Here is a 21,420-nt window from a genome sequence, read left to right as displayed (position 1 = left end):
CCTACAATACATACTGTAGTCCTCAATAGGTTTTCCAGTTGTACGCTGCCCAAATACATAAGGGGGCGTTCACACTACCGCTGCTGTCTGCCCCTGGGTTTACATCCTAAACCCCGGAGAAACTAGACAGGGGACGGCTCGCCGGCGGTCAACTTTAAAACCCACTTATTTGAATGGGTTTTTAAAGGTAACCGCTGGTGTCCTGCACCGACTTTATCCTGCATGTCCGACTTTGTGTCCGTGCAAAACAAAGGCGTATTTTGGTCCTGATGCATCAGAATTGGACCAAAATGCGCCTGCCGCGGATTCCCCCTCCGAAGTAGGCTCAAATGAATGGGCCTAGTCCGGAGGGTGCTGTCGCGAGGCGGGTGCCGGGGCTCACTCAGCCGTGGAATCCGCCTGAAGAAAGGGCAACCCGCTTCTTTTTTTTCCGTCAGCGGGAACATGTCACTCATGGAAAAAAGGAAGCTAGCGGTCTGCATAGACCTCTATTGTGAGGGGCAAATTCTGAGCAGGATTCGGCATCAGAATCCGCCCCCTCTTGCCCCATGTGAACGAGCCCAAATGGTTTCCAGGTGGAGAGGCTGCATACGGACACCGTGTGTCACCTTTAAAATTTTAGACCAAAATTTGGAACAAATAGGACCAATAAAAACATCCCATGTCCCCGCTGGTTCCCTGCCTACACCTCGGAGTGTCCATAGTCATCAGTTATATTATGTATCAGCCAGAAGGATTTCACGTCTACAATGTTTCTTTTTGAAAAACATCAATTTGTAACAATTTTGTAACAGGTTCCAAAGACAAGTCCTTGTACAGCGCCTGGATCCTCGTTGTCGCTCTTACCCCAACGACCTTACATTTATACGTCTATAGTTCTATGTATTTCAAATTCCAAAAAAACATCTCCTCCAAATTCGCGGTAGCGGTAAGATATGTTTTCATAGTGACTCAGCAGAAGCTGCCGCAGAGCAATCACTTATCTTCCATAATGAGACAGGTTCTCGACAAATACAAATAAACAGTTTTTGCAAGTCATGTTAAGGATGGCCGTCCCGACCAAGTGAGGGGCGAAGGCTGCAATGACTGAATTATAGCTACGGGGATATGTAAAAGGAACGCCAGCTATATACTGCATAGGACTAACCACATGCACACTCACATACACTCTAGTTGTCTGCTTGCCCTCCAAAAAATCTTTCAAGCATACGGTAATGGCTGAGCGCACACAGCTGTGAGCAGGTGCAATCATTATACATATTTAATGAGAAAAACACAGACCGCTCTCCTCCACTTGAAATGCTTACTTGCATTTTATTTGTTTAGCTTCTCCCCCGAGTCAGGCCTAGAATACATGCATCACCTTCCAGCTAGGATACACGTTCCAATTCCACCCTGAAGGATGCACACAAAAGTCCTGGTGTGAACCCAAACCTAAAGGGGCCTTCATGGATACATTTGGTTTTCTCAAACTGATTTGTCCAAGCAGTAGCGTGTTGTATAATGGGCCAGTAGATACATGAGGATGGAGTATCATCCCAGTCAGGGGCGTAACTACCAGGATAGCTGCGACATTAGGGGGCCCGGCGGAAGCCACTACTGGTGCAGATTTTTTTTTTTTTAATAGGCCATTACCTGCTCTCGGCCGCCTATTCACTTACTGATCCCGGCTCCTGATCACGGCCACCGGCGCTTCCCTTTATGCAGAAGTGGCTGTGATCAATGGCCGGGATTGGTAATTGAGGCCGCGGGCCCACAAACCCCACAAACACTATCATTATACTCAGCCGAACACTTGTATAGCCATATAGGATAGTGATCAGCCCAACACTTGTATAGCCATATAGCATAGTTATTAGCCGAACACTTGTATAGCCATATAGGATACCGATCAGCCCAACACTTGTATAGCCATATAGGATAGTGATCAGCCAAACACTTGTATAGCCATATAGGATAGTGATCAGCCGAACACTTGTATAGCCATATAGGATAGTGATCAGCCGAACACTTGTATAGCCATATAGGATAGTGATCAGCCGAACACTTGTATAGCCATATAGGATAGTGATCAGCCGAACACTTGTATAGCCATATAGGATACCGATCAGCCCAACACTTGTATAGCCATATAGGATAGTGATCAGCCGAACACTTGTATAGCCATATAGGATAGTGATCAGCCGAACACTTGTATAGCCATATAGGATATCTATCAGCCGAACACTTGTATAGCCATATAGGATACTGATCAGCCGAACACTTGTATAGCCATATAGCATAGTTATTAGCCGAACACTTGTATAGCCATATAGGATAGTGATCAGCCGAACACTTGTATAGCCATATAGGATAGTGATCAGCCGAACACTTGTATAGCCATATAGGATAGTGATCAGCCGAACACTTGTATAGCCATATAGGATACTGATCAGCCGAACACTTGTATAGCCATATAGCATAGTTATTAGCCGAACACTTGTATAGCCATATAGGATAGTGACCAGCCGAACACTTGTATAGCCATATAGGATACCGATCAGCCGAACACTTGTATAGCCATATAGGATAGTGACCAGCCGAACACTTGTATAGCCATATAGGATAGTGATCAGCCAAACACTTGTATAGCCATATAGGATAGTTATTAGCCGAACACTTGTATAGCCATATAGGATAGTTATTAGCCGAACACTTGTATAGCCATATAGGATAGTGATCAGCCGAACACTTGTATAGCCATATAGGATAGTGACCAGCCGAATCCTTGTATAGCCATATAGGATAGTGATCAGCCAAACACTTGTATAGCCATATAGGATAGTGATCAGCCGAACACTTGTATAGCCATATAGGATAGTGATCAGCCGAACACTTGTATAGCCATATAGGATAGTGATCAGCCGAACACTTGTATAGCCATATAGGATAGTGATCAGCCGAACACTTGTATAGCCATATAGGATAGTAATCAGCCGAACACTTGTATAGCCATATTGGATAGTGATCAGCCGAACACTTGTATAGCCATATAGGATAGTTAGTAGCCGAATACTTGTATAGCCATAATGGATAGTGATCAGCCGAACACTTGTATAGCTGACAGATCTCTCACCCGATCCCCTGATTAAACATTCACGTTCTGTGTGTCCTGAATAGGGAGAGGGAAGGAAGAAGCTCGGAGACTTCCCTGGAGGCAGCTTATCTTCCCGAGAGCGATTGTGCACATGAAGACCGACATCCCGACCTTATCTCCTCTGACATCTGCTGTTGGGAGGCGACCCCGTATACTCGTACATTATAGAGTTTACCAGACAATATGTACGGCAGCTTCACCATACTACATATCAGAATGGTAGACTTAATATACAAGGCTGTAGGGTTATATAGGGCTCTATATGCTACTACATGGCCTATATGGAATCATCATGAAATCTGCAACAACTGGTTAACATTTGGTATTTCTTGCACAATGGCCTGTAATACTATTTAAAGGGGCAATTTCAGCATCTAAAGAAGGAGAAAAGAGCGCGTCTTCATTGCATATGGCAGCCTTGTCAGTACAAATTACAGTTTCCAGTGGCAATGACAATTCTGTTCCTGCAGCTGTGGCACCGGAGCCCACAGAGACGAAACCTGGTAATTTTACCACTTACTCAAGAAACCGCGCGTTCTCTGGATATTTCCATGCAATGTTCCATTAGTTGTCTACACTCTACGACCCATAGAAGCCCCCAAAAGACAAGTCCCAAATACAGAGTGGAGTCTATAACATTGGCCTATTCCTCGGAGAACGTCCAGAGATTTGTATCTTGCCATTTGTCTTAGTGCGATGGAGAGATCGCCGCTCGCTGCAGACCGTCTTCTCGTGGATCTCGTGAACAGGAAAAGGAAACAGGATGCCAGGAGTTGCTCCTAAAAATGTCAAGGAGCTTGCACTTTCTGCCGTCTGTGGAGTAATTTTAGACCAATAGGAATGTATACTGAATGCGTAACGACAGATGTCACTCTATAGCGTTAGAGCTTTAGCTTTTGTTTATGTGATTTCTACTAAATAGGTTGATGACGTTCATGCGTAACCAACACTGAATACATTTCGGCTGGTGATTCCTTCCAATGATTCCTGTGTCCTAACAATCGGTTTATAGGCCAAGGTTCACGCTGCAGAGCCAATGACAAAAATCTGAAGTTGAGCTTTGAGTTTCTGCCAGGGTTTGCAGTTCTGAACTGCCGCGTGTCCGTGCTGATTAGTTCCATGCAGTAGGGCTGCTCTACATGTGGCCTCACGACTAAAAACACTGAATAATACAGGAGTTTTTTTTTCCTAACACCACTGATATCAGTGAAAATTCTCTCTCTGCCTGCTAACGCCGCCCCCTCTGCTCCGCCCCCTCCTCCCCACAAGCCAGTTGACATGGCCACGTAATCAGGCCCGCATCCGACGTGTGCCTGCGTCCTACGCGGGAGGGGGGAGGGGGATGGATGTGCTCTGAAGACCGGACAGGGGACTGGACCAAGAAGAACAGGGAGCTGCAGGTAAGCGGACACCGGTGGGGGGGGAAGGGGTTAATCACTACACAGCATGGGGTCCAAAAATTTAAACAATTTTTGGACTACATGCTGTGTTGTCAGGGGTGAGCCTAGCCTTTTTGCTGTGGGGGGGGGGCGGCTTTCTGTCGTCTGCCTCAGGCAGCAAAAAAGCTTGGTTTACCCCTGGTCCTAATACAGGGGTAATGAACCTTCGGCTCTCCAGCTGCTGTGAAACTACAACTCCCAGCATGCTCCAGTCACTTTCATGGGAGTTCCAAGAACAGCAGAGCCAGTATGCATGCTGGGAGTTGTAGTTTTGCAACAGCTGGAAAGCCGAAGGTTCCCTACCCCTGGACTAATGATACTGAACAGGTTCTTGGTAGTCGGGTGGCAAAGAAAAAGTGGTGGCTACCTATAGGCTAATCTGATAGTGAGACAGTACTTGTGATATATTTATACAATTACAATCATGTCCTGGATTAACGTCCGGCCTAAAAACAGATATATGATATTGTACCCCTGTTTAATGCTTCCAACTCCGAAATCAGCATCACGTTGTGGCCCTGGTTCCATTACTGTACCAGTATTTTTTAGCTTCCATAAAATCACGTTCCGAGTACTAAAGGCTTCTCAGGTGCTTGAGTTGGAAGATGCTGATAGACATCCTTCTCACTACGCACAGCACAGGCAGAAGTCTGTCAATCAGCGGAGGGGACGAGTAGCGATTCCACCATTCATGAATATGAGGATTCCAGCTCCATCTAACAATGTCTGATTTTATGTGATACAAGGCTGGAACGGAGGACTCTGCTACATGTTATACACAACTGGTGGCGGAGTCCCTTTAATGGAGCGATACTGTATATATAACAGATTATATATGAAAAGAAATACTTAGGGAAGGGTTCATGCGATTCAGTTCTCATGTACTACTAAATTGGCTGGGACATCAAAGGCGATCTAATTAACATTGAATTTATGGAGACTTGCTGAAAAGAACAAAGCAAACCCTTGATGTTATCACATGAGAAACATTCATCTAAAATCCATAGCGCTAGGTTTTCCCTAACTCAATTCAACGAGCAAATGTGGCCTTATGTGATGAGACACATCGAGAACTGGACTCTCACTGGTGGCCCGCCATAACACTGGGGTATGGTGAGTGTATACAGCAATGTGTATACACATGCCAGTCTTAGATCAATGTGGCTACTTTTTCATTCCAAATCCAGCCTTAAACTAGTCTGTACCCCATTAGACTGTTTGGTTGTATCCAGTCGACATCCAGCAAGTCAGACAGAGAAAGAGGAGTCGCGCAGATCAATACCCTATACAGTATATACCATCCAACCTGGTGATTGACATCCTACTCTGCATCATATACCTGTCAATCACAGATTAGGACCGCCCACCGGACACCTAAGCAGGACTTTCAATATAAAAGTAACAAGTTATACCTTCCTAGAACGCTACAATGTATCTGAATCTGTTCTGCACCTCCAGCTCCATAGATTGCTCTGCATTTTCTAATGTGACAAGTTCCCTTTAAGTAAATTCCTGGCACATCGAAAACCCTAAACCTTGGCTCTATTTTTAGTGTAAATGACACTCAATGATAATAATACAATAAATAATCTACATAATATCATTTATTAACTAAATGGAGATGGAAACCTTCACGGCTGGTATTATAGTATAGGATACATGAAGGCAGCGTAAACAAAGAGCGAAGTAATGCTCCGAGCAGTTCTACATGCAAAGTATTCTATGCAAATGACTCAAACACAGCCACTTCTTTTCTGTTTAGCACTGCAGGGCTGCAACCGATACCTTTGTGTCTGTTCATTATATTAATAACTACTCTTAAAGGTACAGTATCATGACGACATTTACTGCCAAGGAATGCCTTTCACTATATCACAGCTGCATTACCTTATATCACCCGGATAATAACACATATGTGTCCACAGTAATACAGATAAGTCTGTATGATCTACTGCACTAGGAGTGTGAAAAGGCTGCTATGTTATTATTGCAATATGTGATGTGATATCTATTACCACGGATGATACATATGAGCAGATTCCATGGGAAAATGAGTTCTTCAAGTTACATAGTTACATAGTTACATAGTAGATGAGGTTGGATGAAGACATCAGCACATTAAGTCCAACCTATAACCCTACAATCCCTACAGTGTTGATCCAGGGGAAGGCAACCCCCCATGAGATGAACCATCCGTCCCTTTGATATCCTGTATCTCCAGGGTAAACAATGAACATTTCACCATGCCTGATCCTTGTGTGTTGGGTACACTCTGTCCCCAAACCCATTAGAGAGTTGGCCAAGCCCTATAGAAATCGGTGAGATTGTCCAACATTTCTTTATTACCCATGGGCAACTTAAAGGGGTGGGCTGATTTAGAAAAAAATTGCAGCATCCTATTAAGGAAAAGGAAGGTGACAGGTGTAAGGTTAAGGGTCATCATCTATAAACCAAAGCAAAATGCTGCCATGAAAGCAACTATCACACTGGAGGGCCTGGCAGATCTGTTTCATACATTGAAAGCCCATTGATTTTATTAGGAACATTGTCGTTTTTAGTTTCTCCTGTGGTGTAGGTGACAGTATGTATAGCTGTAGGTGACTACTGACTACTTGGGATCTCCATAGAATACCCCCTGCCATGAGCGGATCACTTATAGATAGAATGGTTTGTCCACAGTAGGCCACAACTTTATAGAGAACCTATGGCCTGGTTCACATCAGATTGGGAACCCCCTGAATGGAAACCTATCCACATACAAATGCGCTTACCTTAGGAAACCAGCAGACCCCATAGACCAGTGATGGCGAACCTTTTAGAGACCGAGTGCCCAAACTACAACCCAAAACCCACTAATTTATCACAAAGTGCCAACATGGCAATTTAACCTTTATACTGTGCGGATCCACAACTGTGGACATTTACGGATGGTCTGTAATAATATCACTCGTCTGTTATAAAACAGATACTATGTGATAAAAATAGTGAAGGGCCCCCACACAGTACAATCTGCTCCACAGTGGGCCCCACACAGTGTAATGTGCTGCAAACTGGTCCCACAAAGTACAATCTGCTGCAAACTGGCCCCACACAGTACAGTCTGCTCCACAGTGAGCCCCACACAGTGTAATCTGCTGCAAACTGGCCCCACACAGTATAATCTGCTGCAAACTGGTCCCACACAGAACAATCTTCTCCACAGTGAGCCACACACAGTATAATCTGCTGCAAACTGGCCCCACACAGTATAATGTGCTCCACAGTGGCCCACACACAGTATAATCTGCTCCACAGTGGCCTCCACACAGTATAATCTGCTCCACAGTGGCCCCCACACAGTGTAATCTGCTCCACAGTGAGCCCCCACATAGTACAATCTGCTCCACAGTGGCTCACACACAGTATAATCTGCTCCACAGTGGCCCCCACACAGTACAATCTGCTCCACAGTGGCCCCCACATAGTACAATCTGCTCCACAGTGGCCCCCACACAGTACAATCTGCTCCACAGTGGCCCCCACATAGTACAATCTGCTCCACAGTGGCCCCCACACAGTACAATCTGCTCCACAGTGGCCCCCACATAGTACAATCTGCTCCACAGTGGCTCACACACAGTACAATCTGCTCCACTGATGGGTGCCCACAGAGAGAGCTCTGAGTGCCACCTCTGACACGCGTGCACATAGGTTCGCTATCATGGCCATGGACTATAATGGAGTCCGTGTGGTTTCCGTATGAAAACTGCAAAGAGAAAAGTGCTGCTTGCATATTTCATGCGGATAGGGGAACGGAATGGCCCGAATGCAGATATGACCCGGGTCTATCACCGCTCCTGATATGTTTTGTGAGCGAAGTGTATTGCCCATAAAACAACAATAACAATACATAAACATAGAGTATATATATCTATCTATATCTACATTATGGACAATCAGAAGTATTCCAGTGTGAATATGATCCAAGGCTTCATCTCTATTCAGATACATGACTTATATCCCCAAATACTGATGCATCCCATACTCGCTGCTCCACAATCCACTAGAACAACAAGACAAGCCCTGCGCTATAACTGTCACATTAATATATGGAGCCTCCTTTATTATCATTATATAAAAATCCCTTGAAGGAATGCTACAGAAATGGAAAATCCTGAACTCCTGTTTTCAAAAGCAACACACAGTGGGGAATGTGGAACAGAAGATTAAGCCTGACTTAACTGGGCTGACATTCCAAACCCCGCTCCACCCAAATTATATCATCAAAGGGAAATGATTGTGCTCAGAATACTGATACCACACTTGCCAAGAAAAGCAACGTTTTTCAAGCATTGTTTTTTCTCGTTTGTATTCTAGTGTGAAATAATAGTTCAGTTACCAGCTTTGTGCTTTCATTGTAACATATGTGCAGTATATTCCACCTACACAGTGTCAGGTCCAACCATGGCCGAATCCCTGACGGCGGAAAGACTCAGCAATAAGACAAGCCACCTGTTTGTACAGGAATCTGGAGACCATGGGCTGTGTTGGGTGACATATTACTCCCTAACATGTCACTAAAGTAGCGATCAGGCCAAGTATTGCAACAATATTACTATAAGATGTAACCAGGCTCGTCATAAGAAGAACCACCCACCAATATTCATCTGACAACCAGGAGAAATACATATTTGATATCCAATGTGTCGAAACGAATGGGACAATGTGAGATCCTCAAAGATACTATCACCACCAAAGGTGTATTGCTGGCCAGGCGACATTGTCCAATGTATCTCACAGTTTTGTATTATACGTATGCTTACATGCAAGGCTGTTTTAACACATTTATGGGCCCCGTTCAAAAATTTCATAAGTGGGTTCACCCCAATATTCAATGTGGCACACACACGATAGAGTGACCCCTCAAGTCGCCATCTCATGATGCCCCACAGTAACCATTTTATCAATATATTACACACACACATATACATGTATAAGCTTTGTGCTCAACCCGAAGCCTGAATGGTGGAGCACAAAGCTGATAACTCCGTGTTCCACCGTTGTCTTCAACTTTATCTGCATCCTAAGAATGCAGATAAAGTCGAAATAACTATGACCACCCTCAACAATGGGATCCAAAGTGCGGGACTGTCCCGTTAGATGTGGGTTGGTTGAAGGATCCCCCATTACCAGTACAGGTGAACAGTTTTCCCTATGGTTAAAGCAGCTCCGCTTACACGTCTAATCCATATGTCAATCCTCTATCAGCCATCATAAGTGCCACACAGCTTGACTAATACTCCATAGTCTGCAGTGTTAAAGGGATAATGTTGAAGTGGCCATACACATTAGATAAATGTTGGCCATACCTGATGATGGTATCTATAGGTCTCTCCAATTGTCTCCAATAATAGACGACAAGAGAAAGGAGGATCGGACATGTTGGATTTTAACACATCTGATTATTTTTTTTCCCTTGGGACATTAGCTGCTGCCAAAGGAGTCTCAAAACAAGAACAACTCAAAAGAAACTTATATTTGTCCTGTGTTCTGGGATAATCGGCCCAATGGTGGACACAGATATAATACAATATTACGCCTATAGATAGTTAGGTCTGCAGATGGAAGGTTCCCTGGGCTGAGTTGTACAAAGGGTTATGCAGACCCTTATCAAAATGGTGTTAGGAATTATTAGAAATCTTCATTGACTATTGCAATTGAAAATTGTAAAAAAAAAAAAAAAAAAAGACACATTGCTGACTAGATAATACGGCCAATGCTCTCTGCGGTCCTCCGGTACAATGACTGTATTCATACAAGTCACTCCCTGCCTCGATGGAGTCTAATTTCCCTACTATGCTGATTTCCAAGGAAGCCTATTAATATACTTTTATGCTCTTTGTGTGTAGACAGTGCTCAGAGAGAGCACACAAACAATACAGACATAGCTACCAACAAATTCAGGGCCTTGCACTCCTCAAACCACCCAGGAACGCCTGGACGTAGGTGGGCTTTGCATGAAAAGCACCTTATGTTTGACTCCAAATAAAACACAAAAACAGCACCGAGCACCAAATAGTAGAACACCCGATGGTAAATGGAGGAACAAACGTGTGGGTATAAGAATACCTCTCACCTTGTAGGGTTGTGATCCAGTCACAACCACTGAGGATAAGCACTGGATCCTCTCTGGGTGGATGACAGCAGCTGGAACCTTGACACCCAAGGGTGTTGCAATGCACTGGAAGGACCAACAACCCGTGCCCAGGGCTGTGATGGAAGGAACCACGCTCCACCAGGACTTGTTTCCAAGAAACCAATTTTATTAAACAACAGCAATCACATGATGCATTTCAGGGTACTGCACCATGGCAATCACACGACTTGTTTCAGGGTACTACAAAATGCACTGGAAGGACCAACAACCCATGCCCAGGGCTGTGATGGAAGGAACTGCGCTCCACCAGGACTTGTTTCCAAGAAAGCAATTTTATTAAACAACAGCAATTGCACAACGCATTTCAGGGTACTGCACCATGGCAATTATACAACGCATTTTAGGGTACTGAAGATGCACTGGAAGGACCAGCAACTTGTGCCCAGGGTTGTGATGGAAGGAACCGCGCTCCACCAGGACTTGTTTCCAAGAAAGCAATTTTATTAAACAACGGCAATCACATGACATGTTTCAGGGTACTGCACCACGGCAATCACACCACGAATTTCAGGGTACTGCACCTCGACACCTGCAGTACCCCGAAACATGTCGTGTGATTACCATTGCTTAATACAATTGGTTTCTTGCAAACAAGTCCTGAGTGGAGCGCGGTTCTTTCCCTGGGCACGGGTCGTTGGTCCTTCCGTTTTACGTTTGACCCCGGTTGGGATTGTTACTGAAAATACAGGACAACCGGGAATAATTCAGGACTGGCCAAAAATGATTCATTATTTTTAATTATAATCTCCAATTAGCAGTGCTGTCTAAGTAAATCGATGTCTAGTATATGAATGTATATTTACTGTCATAGGAATGCAATCACTAGTTTTTTAATGCTGTAAATTCGAGTTGATTTACTACTGGCCATGGTGGTCGGCCATTGACGAAGGAGTCGGAGTCGGGCTGTGGAGTTGGAGTCACTGGTTTGGCTTACAGATTGCACAGCCCTGATCTAATATGTTATAGTCCGACCATATACAAACATGGCAAGCGCAGCGGCTGTACTGATGCAGTGAATGATTGCTAGACATATCTGTCTCCTGGAAAAGTGTGAACACGGCTGAAACATTGTGAATTGTGGAGCAGAACGAGAACAGAGGAAGAAGGAAAAGAACTCAAACAAACACGAGGAAGTACAAAGAAAAAAAAAGCGAAACTTCTCTGAGACAACAAACCAAAACTGCAGCGAAAAATGGAGGCTCTACCCAAACAAGAGGACCAATGTGAATAGGAAACAAGTCACAGAAAGATCTAGATCATGCTACATGTATATCTGTGTGTGTATGAGATAGCCAACTGGCCACTGACTACAGGACCCTCCATGTTAGCAGACATCAGTATCATCCCGAGTTCCTCCATAACCCCCCGCAGGGTGGGACATCTCTTTAATCCCAAATAATAGCCTATGCCTGGCGTGTTATACATTGTAATTATTAGATGGGACGATAAAAGACAGTGACAAACCCTCTGTCACTCTCGTAAAAGCCTTGTGTATCGGCTGCCAAGCAACACAAGTGGAATCTGAAATTAAGGGCAGAACACAGAACAAAATAATTATAAAAGAGCGAACGCTAAGTCCTGGCGCTTGTGATGCCGGAGAAGTCATTGTAGGGCCGTCCTAATAGTCCCATAAAGTAATAGATCCTCCTTTCATGTCCATGGGTTTACGACCACAAAGCAGCTATTACAGCGTTATCTAATCCCTTCGTATACTGCGGCTCTACCAATAGAACATGTTGTATCTGGCCTTATACACTGTATACACTTCACCTCTCTCCTCCGTAACAATGGTGATGTACAATAAACCCAATCAGCGGCATCCTGCTGCAAGAATCCCATTGTTCATCCTGAGCTTCCTGGTTTATGCAACATGTATTGGTTGAACTCATTTGGTGGAATCTGCTGATACTGTAATGCTCATGGGACCTTTCACCACCAATGCCAAGTCTTTACTTCCACCAAATCCAGCACCGGTGTACTTTTCTCTCTAGATCCCTTTCTCAGTTTCAGAACAATAATGTCCTCTAATATCAGGTGGGCGATCTCATCTGCTCCAGCCCAGGACCGCCCACCGGACACTAGAGTATAATTAGCATATTGGAATCTGAAACTAACAGCATTGATTGTTCAGGGAATGGTGGGGGCTAGAGAAAAAAAAATCCAACTGTGCTGAAATTGGTAGGAAGACATCTTTTTAAGGATGGATGCAAAGACCTGCAATGGGTGGAGGGGGTGAAAGGTCCTCTCTAAGGAGAAAGGGGGGTGGTTAGGCTGGACTTTAATTTGCCTAATAGATAAGTGGATACATTGTTATAGTTATTTCCGTTTACCTATGGTAATAAACAGGTATGCTTAGTAGATCCAAGTGTGCATGTTTATGGCGCAAACAGAGGGGACCGTTATGGGGTAGAGAACAAGGCGTAAAGGGGTTTTTCCACAATAACATGTTATCTATACATGGCATGCCCATTAAAGTGAATGGACCATTGTGCCATTCAGAATGGGGGATCAAAGTCTCCCCTTCTCCTGATCAATGGAGGGCTGGGTGCAAATTATCCCTTATGTTATGAATGGGGAATAACCCTTTAATTATATGCAGATAAGGCTCTCTCAGTGACACCCCCTAGAGGTTGCCCATTGTAATTATCACAGGTGACTGGTATATTAAAATAATTCACAAGGAAAAAAAAATAAAATTACGATCTTATATTTTGACTTTGCATTCATTTCAGGGGACACGCTCCTTAGTATTACTAGGATACTCTACTGAACATGATGTGTTGCATTCATTTTGGAAATGACCTTCACAGGGTGCAAATGAAATACTTTGGTCATCCTTTTTCCCCAAAATTTTAAGAACCAAAGAACAAATATAGAAAACTGTGCAGCAAGCCCAAAGGTTATATGTAGATTTGGTGTATATTATGGTATATATGTCAGTGATATAGGTGACATCAGAGCTATATACATGATGTACCTGCAAAAAACCTCCACGTACGACAACATTGTTACAACTGTTGCAACATCACAAATAGAAACATAAATAAAAAGCAAAGTTCTGTAAACATAACCCAGAGCTGCATTCACAATTCTGCTGGAGGATGTGATTGGAAATAGACAAGTTTGTTGCGCGACAATGGCAATCTTGCTAGAATGGCGCATATGGAAAGCTGATGTATGTATGTGATGTATATAATGTCTTTCTTGCAGTTTTGCTATCACTAGAACAACAGCCAACGTGTTATGTAAACCCCTTTGCACATTTTCCCAGCATTACACCTGACGTCCTTCAGCGTTTGCAGCGACAGAGCGCGGAGCATTGTTCTACTCACCAGCGCTTCGAGACATACAGTAAAAGTGAAAACTGAAGGACGGGGTGAATCGGGTTCATGAGTGCAACCGTGAACTTACAAGTGTCAGTTACCAGTGTTATTATCCGCAGCCTGACAGTTGTTTGTTTCGTGTGCACTCTCTGCAATACCCGTTGGAGGGGCAAAGGATTCGGATGAGGTGCACAACCTCGAAAATCCACTCTGTTGTTAACTCTTTATGGTCAGCTTAGAGATATCCTTCGGTTAAGTGTCGCCGCCACATGACAGGGGCGCCTGAAATATTAATACTATAATCTCAATCTAAAAATCATGAGACAGATCTAAGACAGGAGCGGCATCTGCCTCATTGAAACCAATATTCATCAACTGTAATGATGAATAATTAACACGATCTGTCATCTCCTTCCATGGAAAAGCTTCACTGAAACGCTTGGTTGTTCCATAAAAAGAATGGCTTGTTTCTCCAAAATGTCATTTACAAAGGAGAACATGTATTCTGTAGAAGGAACCGAAAGTGGCTCGCTGTCGTGGTGCTTTCCGAACGATGAGGACAATTAGGAACAATACAAAACTAGTGCTGTGTGGTCATCCATTGTTTCCGTGCACGGCGTCCCGTGATGTTTGGCCCAGACCCTCCCAGTGATGAATGATATCATAGTCCGTGTAGTGTTAATACAACGCGTTTCCAATGGCCGCTGGACATCAGACACACGGCGGTAAGGAAAAACAAGGAACAACCAAGGCACATGCAAAAGTGTCAACAATTCGATGTGACCACAGAAAACAAGACAAACTCTATACCTGCAGTCCCATGTAAAGCTACGGATCTCAAATTCAGTTCTATCGCATTCAATCACCTTGTGTCTGCTATTAAGTTTATGCATTTTACCTACTTGCAGTCCTATGTAAAACCATAGAGAATAAGTTGTAGGCAATGGCCAGCATTTAGTAAGCAGTGCCCCAATATTCTGGCCTAAGGTGCGCCTTATTTTGGGGGCAAATTTAGACAATAAGACGTGACACTTGCACCTTGTTGGACACAAGTCTAAGCACGGGCTATGTGTTGTTCAGTGTTAAAAAGTGCATCAGTTTTCTGGGCAAAAGTAATGGGCGGACGTGCTAAGGAGAAGGCCTGAAAAGGGGAAAGTGTCTACGCTCGATACAAGGTAAACCAAATCTATCACACGGGGTCATTTATTTTTTTGGAATGTAGATTGTGAGCCCCATATAGGGAGGTCTTTGTAGAATGGGAGGAAATCCACGCAAACACGGGGAGAACACACAAACTCCTTGCAGATGTTGTTCCTGGTGGGATTTGAACCCAGGACTCCAGCGATGCAAGGCTAACCACTGAACCACCACATTGCCCCTCATCACACAGGATACATTGTGACTGCATGGTGTACACGTTTGCCCATTATTACACAGTCTTAGTAGATATGGGCCGAGTAGTTGTGTCCAGAAAAACTCAACTTTGAAGATAAGAAATAGCTATTTTGTCAAAATACAAACTGATACAATTGTACAAATTCCTTTGTGATGATTTTGTAATGATGTAATCCAATGAGTGCAGACCAAGAGTGAGGAAGCGGGGACTTGGGCACGTTACATTTCATCATACCCAATTCTTTCCTCCCCCAGAAGACAATCCTCTGCCAGACACCTCGTACAATATTCCCTCTCCCTGCTGAACTAAATACAGTATACACACAATCAGCTGATCCACGTGTATATGTTTATATTGTATCTGAGATGAATAGCGTTTAGTCAGTAGTTAGCTGACCTGTATCCCTGACTGTAGGGGAAATCAGATAAGATAAGATAATCCTTTAATAGTCCCACCATGGGGAAATTCAGTGTACATGGATAATACAGTAATATATTACAAGAAAGACACATACAAGCTCATAGCAGATAGAAGAGATACTAGGCGTTATAGCAACTAAGAAGAAAAGAAAGACTTCAGGATCATTTAGTTCTCTGTGCGGACTGCAAGGTGTAACTATAGACAAGACAGTGTTACCTTGTGTCAACTTTTTAAGGTTGACTGATGGTGGATGATAAAGCTTTAGATGGTAACCTATTAGTTGGTTACTTTGTATCAGTTGCCGTTTCCCACTATGCCACACCCCCCTGTATGACAATGCAAAAAAAAAAAAGTGTCTAAAACATACTAAAGCATATATGAAGAAAACATGAATTCTGGTGACTTTTACTAAACCTCCCTCAAGGTGTAGAGTCACCTGTACCTGCAAAATGTAGTTATTCTATATCATCACATCAGAGACAATGTGAACGGAATATTAGGAAAGTATATAAAAAGGAACGTAAACGTGATCTGGAGAGAACCCGACATCCAAAGCTTACACAAAACATATCAACTGCATGTAATACATCTGACATAGCACAAATGTAACACATCTAACAAAGTCAGCTCTGCTAAGTTACAAGATCCTGCGTGAAGATATAGCTTATTATACACGTCCATAGACGGTGAGTAAAGGGATCACATATATATATATATATATATATATATATATATATATATATATATATATACACATACACACACACACACACTTCAGCAACAATGTTTCCATCTCCATACTACACAAAATGTACACAAGTTAAAAAAATAAACATACTTTTCCAATAAGCAACAGTGACAAGTCCAAGTTTATTTAGAAACAATGTTGCATATTTCATCGCGAGAAGTCATATAGAATATACCGCCCCCTATGATGAAGAAGAGGACACTGATCCCTGACACTCAGACTCCTATAGATATTTATATCATAAAAATAGATTAGTGGGTGGAACCTGTTTACAGACATTGCACATCTATGGGACAAACAAGTGACTCTGACTCACTGGCCAATTGTGCTGTCACACAAGATGTCACACACAAATTTGTTCCCTAATTCTGGTGACAAAGTTACAAACATCAGCAGACAAACAAGTCATTATTAAGCAGAAAAAAAAAAAAACTTGCTGAGAAAACACGAAGAACACAATGTCGCTGCACTCTGCATTTTCTTTGTTAGCCTTGTTGTCTTTTATCTCCGTCCACCCCACACATTTCCCACAGAATGCACAATAACCACAGTGTCAGAGAAATTTCCCATAGACGGAATAAAATGCAAACAAAAGATGTAAAAGTAATATTGGGAATAATTCTGTACATAGAGACAGATCAATGATGGGTCGGGTTGTGACAATCCCTATAAGGGTCAATGATCGGTGTCCATCCTAGTCATTGATGGGTCAGATTGTGACGATCCCTATAAGGGTCAATGATCGGTGTCCATCCTAGTCATTGATGGGTCAGATTGTGACGATCCCTATAAGGGTCAATGATCGGTGTCCATCCTAGTCATTGATGGGTCAGATTGTGACGATCCCTATAAGGGTCAATGATCGGTGTCCATCCTAGTCATTGATGGGTCAGATTGTGACGATCCCTATAAGGGTCAATGATCGGTGTCCATCCTAGTCATTGATGGGTCAGATTGTGACGATCCCTATAAGGGTCAATGATCGGTGTCCATCCTAGTCATTGATGGGTCGGATTGTGGCGATCCCTATAAGGGTCCATGATCATTGTCCATCCTAGTCATTGATGGGTCAGATTGTGGCGATCCCTATAAGGGTCAATGATCGGTGTCCATCCTAGTCATTGATGGGTCGGATTGTGGCGATCCCTATAAGGGTCCATGATCATTGTCCATCCTAGTCATTGATGGGTCAGATTGTGGCGATCCCTATAAGGGTCAATGATCGGTGTCCATCCTAGTCATTGATGGGTCGGATCGTGGCGATCCCTATAAGGGTCAATGATCGGTGTCCATCCTAGTCATTGATGGGTCGGATTGTGACGATCCCTAGAAGGGTCAATGATCGGTGTCCATCCTAGTCATTGATGGGTCGGATCGTGACAATCCCTAGAAGGGTCAATGATCGGTGTCCATCCTAGTCATTGATGGGTCGGATCGTGACGATCCCTGTAAGGGTCAATGATCGGTGTCCATCCTAGTCATTGATGGGTCAGATTGTGACGATCCCTAGAAGGGTCAATGATCGGTGTCCATCCTAGTCATTGATGGGTCGGATTGTGACAATCCCTAGAACTTGTAACCTAGTTTGATTTCAGTTTCCGTGTCCGCGGTATTGTTAGCGCTATCACTAGTGAACGCCGCTATCCATCGTTCTCATCGAATAGAAAGTCCCTGGGATATTTGTGCCTGGAATGTCTGCTGGCAGGCCAGCATTGATAGAGTTTCCTATGCTTTGTGAGACACACACCCTGTTATTTTCCCAGACAAAAAGACAAGGCTGATCCAGTGAGAAAACCGAGGGTATCTGGACAAAGTGCACGTTCTCTCACATCCTCTACGCCGCTTTATGGGCTAGCCAGAAATTTCTTCTATTGCTCTAGTCTGCAATGCACATACACACGAGCGATGACAGCTCACATCCAGATAAGTTCTGGACATAACACGGCTGCATTGGTCAGTGCGGTGAGAAATGTCTGTATTAATATGACCAGTGATGAGTAGCGATGTCATATGTCAAACTCAGCTCTGCTACATCTGACAACTGCATCCCATCATCTGTATAGGAGAATGGGGATGATGCAGAGCATTGAGTGCAGCATTAATAGACGGGATGGACATGTCTGAGCAGGAGTGCGTCCTGTATACTGTATATACTCTATATATTATCTATACTATACATGACATGCATGCGTTCCATTGCTAGGATTATTATAGAGAAGGACTCACATATCTCTTGAGCTTCTTCTCAGGGGGTGACTTGATGAGCCAGCCGGTGCACACCACATCCCCTGCTGCACTCATGTTGCCCCCCTTCCAGGACACTGAGGATCCAGTGTGCGGCTGCCTGTTCCTGCGAATGACAAAGTGAGGGCTATCAGCTTCCTTCAGCTGTGCTCCTGTGCTGCTCTATCACAAGAAGGAAGTGGAGGAGACATCACTAGAACAGGCAGCTCCCTCCTTCCCTCGCTGCTGCCTCCTCCCCACACGTCACTCTGGACTGGCTGCCTCATAAATACAAACCAAACACGTGCACCATTAACACTTGCTTGTTTACAACCCAAGAATGAGGCCTATTGTCAGTGCAAAGTGGCGGTCCTGTGGGAGGCCGGGGGTGGAATACCAATGAGGCCCATCACAGAGGACTTCCTAAGACCCTGCGCCCATAGAATGGAGCAATTCTGTCACTCGTACAAATTGGAGCATTGTTTGAAACTGTCGCTTTTGTCATTGGGCTGTCCGCCATATTCCGCAACATGTCACATCACGCTTATGGGATAGGGTGCCCCCTATGATGGGATGGTCACAGGTCTCGCCTTTGCACCAGTTTCCATCCGAGAGAAGGCGAATGTCACCTTGTTCAATAATCTTTAAGAACATGGAGATATTGTCGGAGCTGTATATTGGGTTCGTATAGTGGGACCTGGAATAATGTGGTTATAGGTATGGCACGCATGAACCCAATTGTCAAGTACTATCGTGAGCAGAAATTGGCATTGTCGCTTAGGGGCAACACGGTGTCTTAGTGGTTAGCACTGCAGCGCTGGAGTCCTGGGTTCAAATCCTGCCAGGAAAAACATCTGCAAGGAGTTTGTATGTTCTCCCTGTGTTTGTGTGGATTTCCTCCCATTCTACAAAGACATAGTGATAGGGGGGAAAAAAATTGGCATCGTTGCTTGAAGGGGCAAGTGTTGTATGTCTAATAGTACCCACCCACTGATTTATGGGTTATCCTAAATTCATTTTCATGGATCAGGACAAGGGATAAAAAAGTTGTCCGAGGACTAGTAATATATTTACCTTTCCTGCATTATTGCTGTTGATGGACCCCGTCCCGTTGGCGTTAATTCCGTCCCTGATATCTCCCTTCGGTCAGAAGGGCAGACCTTGCAGTTTTGCAGGGAGGTGAGAATTCAGCACCTGAAAGGTCCTATTAAGCTGCATAAGAATGGTGCAAAATGCTTAACCCCTTCCCAAAATCCACCATAGTAGTACAACAGATGTTGGGTATTCGAATATACAGTAAATTATACAGCAAAGACCCGGCATGCCCGCACTGATCGCAGGCATTAAGGCTGAGGCACCAACCAGATCTGGGGCTGCCAATCCATTGCCATGATATCCAAGAGACTAATGAAGGTTCCTCATCTTGTCTCGGTGTTAATCCTACTACAAGCTGCTCTATACAGCGTGGAAGGTACACAGGACGTTACATAGTAGGAAGCTAACACCTAGTAAACAAATGCAGAAGATACCAGGAGCTCCCACAGACACCCAGAAATCACCCAAAACACTACTAAAAGTATATGGGTTTTGCTTGGAACACCCCTTTAAGACTGACGGATAAACTGCACGTAAGAGGCGCTGACCTATGATAGAGCAAGGCATTTCTATCTATTACTTTTCTCTATTTTGCTTGCCCAACTATACAGTTTCCGTTCTTGCCAGGGACGCTCCCTCTGTATACAAAGAGATGAGATGATACCACGATATTCTTTATGCATACATACTGTATAAGATCTCATCAATGACAAATGGGCACATTATTATTTTTCAGGACATGATTATAGCGGGCAATTGTGAACAAAATATCATTCAGGAGATAAACAACCCTCAAAAAAGCTAAAAAAAAACATGTTTTTTTACCAACTAAAGGCACAACAGCAAAGACTCCTAAAGAGGTTGTCCGGATTTAGACAAATATGTAGAGATAAATGTTATTGTTTGGGACACTAAAGGAGCAGTATACTATACTATGTGTAGGGACAAGAAGGGAGCAGTATACTATGTGTAGGGACAAGAAGGGAGCAGTATACTATACTATGTGTAGGGACAATAAGGGAGCAGTATACTATGTGTAGGGACAAGAAGGGAGCAGCATACTATACTATGTGTAGGGACAATAAGGGAGCAGTATACTATGTGTAGGGACAATAAGGGAGCAGTATACTATGTGTAGGGACAAGAAGGGAGCAGTATACTATGTGTAGGGACAATAACAGAGCAGTATACTATGTGTAGGGACAATAAGGGAGCAGTATACTATACTATGTGTAGGGACAAGAAGGGAGCAGTATACTATACTATGTGTAGGGACAAGAAGGGAGCAGCATACTATGTGTAGGGACAATAACAGAGCAGTATACTATGTGTAGGGACAATAAGGGAGCAGTATACTATACTATGTGTAGGGACAAGAAGGGAGCAGCATACTATGTGTAGGGACAATAACAGAGCAGTATACTATGTGTAGGGACAATAAGGG

The 21,420-nt window shown here is 43.7% G+C and overlaps 1 protein-coding gene across 1 annotated transcript in view; it reads right to left on the bottom strand.

The window, feature by feature from the left end:
- GAB3 (GRB2 associated binding protein 3) overlaps positions 1-19,086 on the bottom strand; it is a 79,529-nt gene extending 60,443 nt beyond the window's left edge. Inside the window, exon 1 of the mRNA XM_075259487.1 lies at positions 18,885-19,086. Within this exon, the coding sequence (XP_075115588.1) occupies positions 18,885-18,959 (75 nt within the window). The 5' untranslated portion in view covers positions 18,960-19,086. The remainder of the gene's footprint in view (positions 1-18,884) is intronic.
- Between the last annotated feature and the right edge of the window lie 2,334 nt (positions 19,087-21,420).

This window comes from Leptodactylus fuscus, chromosome 11 (assembly GCF_031893055.1).
Source record: "Leptodactylus fuscus isolate aLepFus1 chromosome 11, aLepFus1.hap2, whole genome shotgun sequence".
Classification (NCBI taxonomy): domain Eukaryota; kingdom Metazoa; phylum Chordata; class Amphibia; order Anura; family Leptodactylidae; genus Leptodactylus; species Leptodactylus fuscus.
Note: the sequence above shows the minus strand (reverse complement) of the source record. Positions and strands in the feature narration are given on the sequence as shown.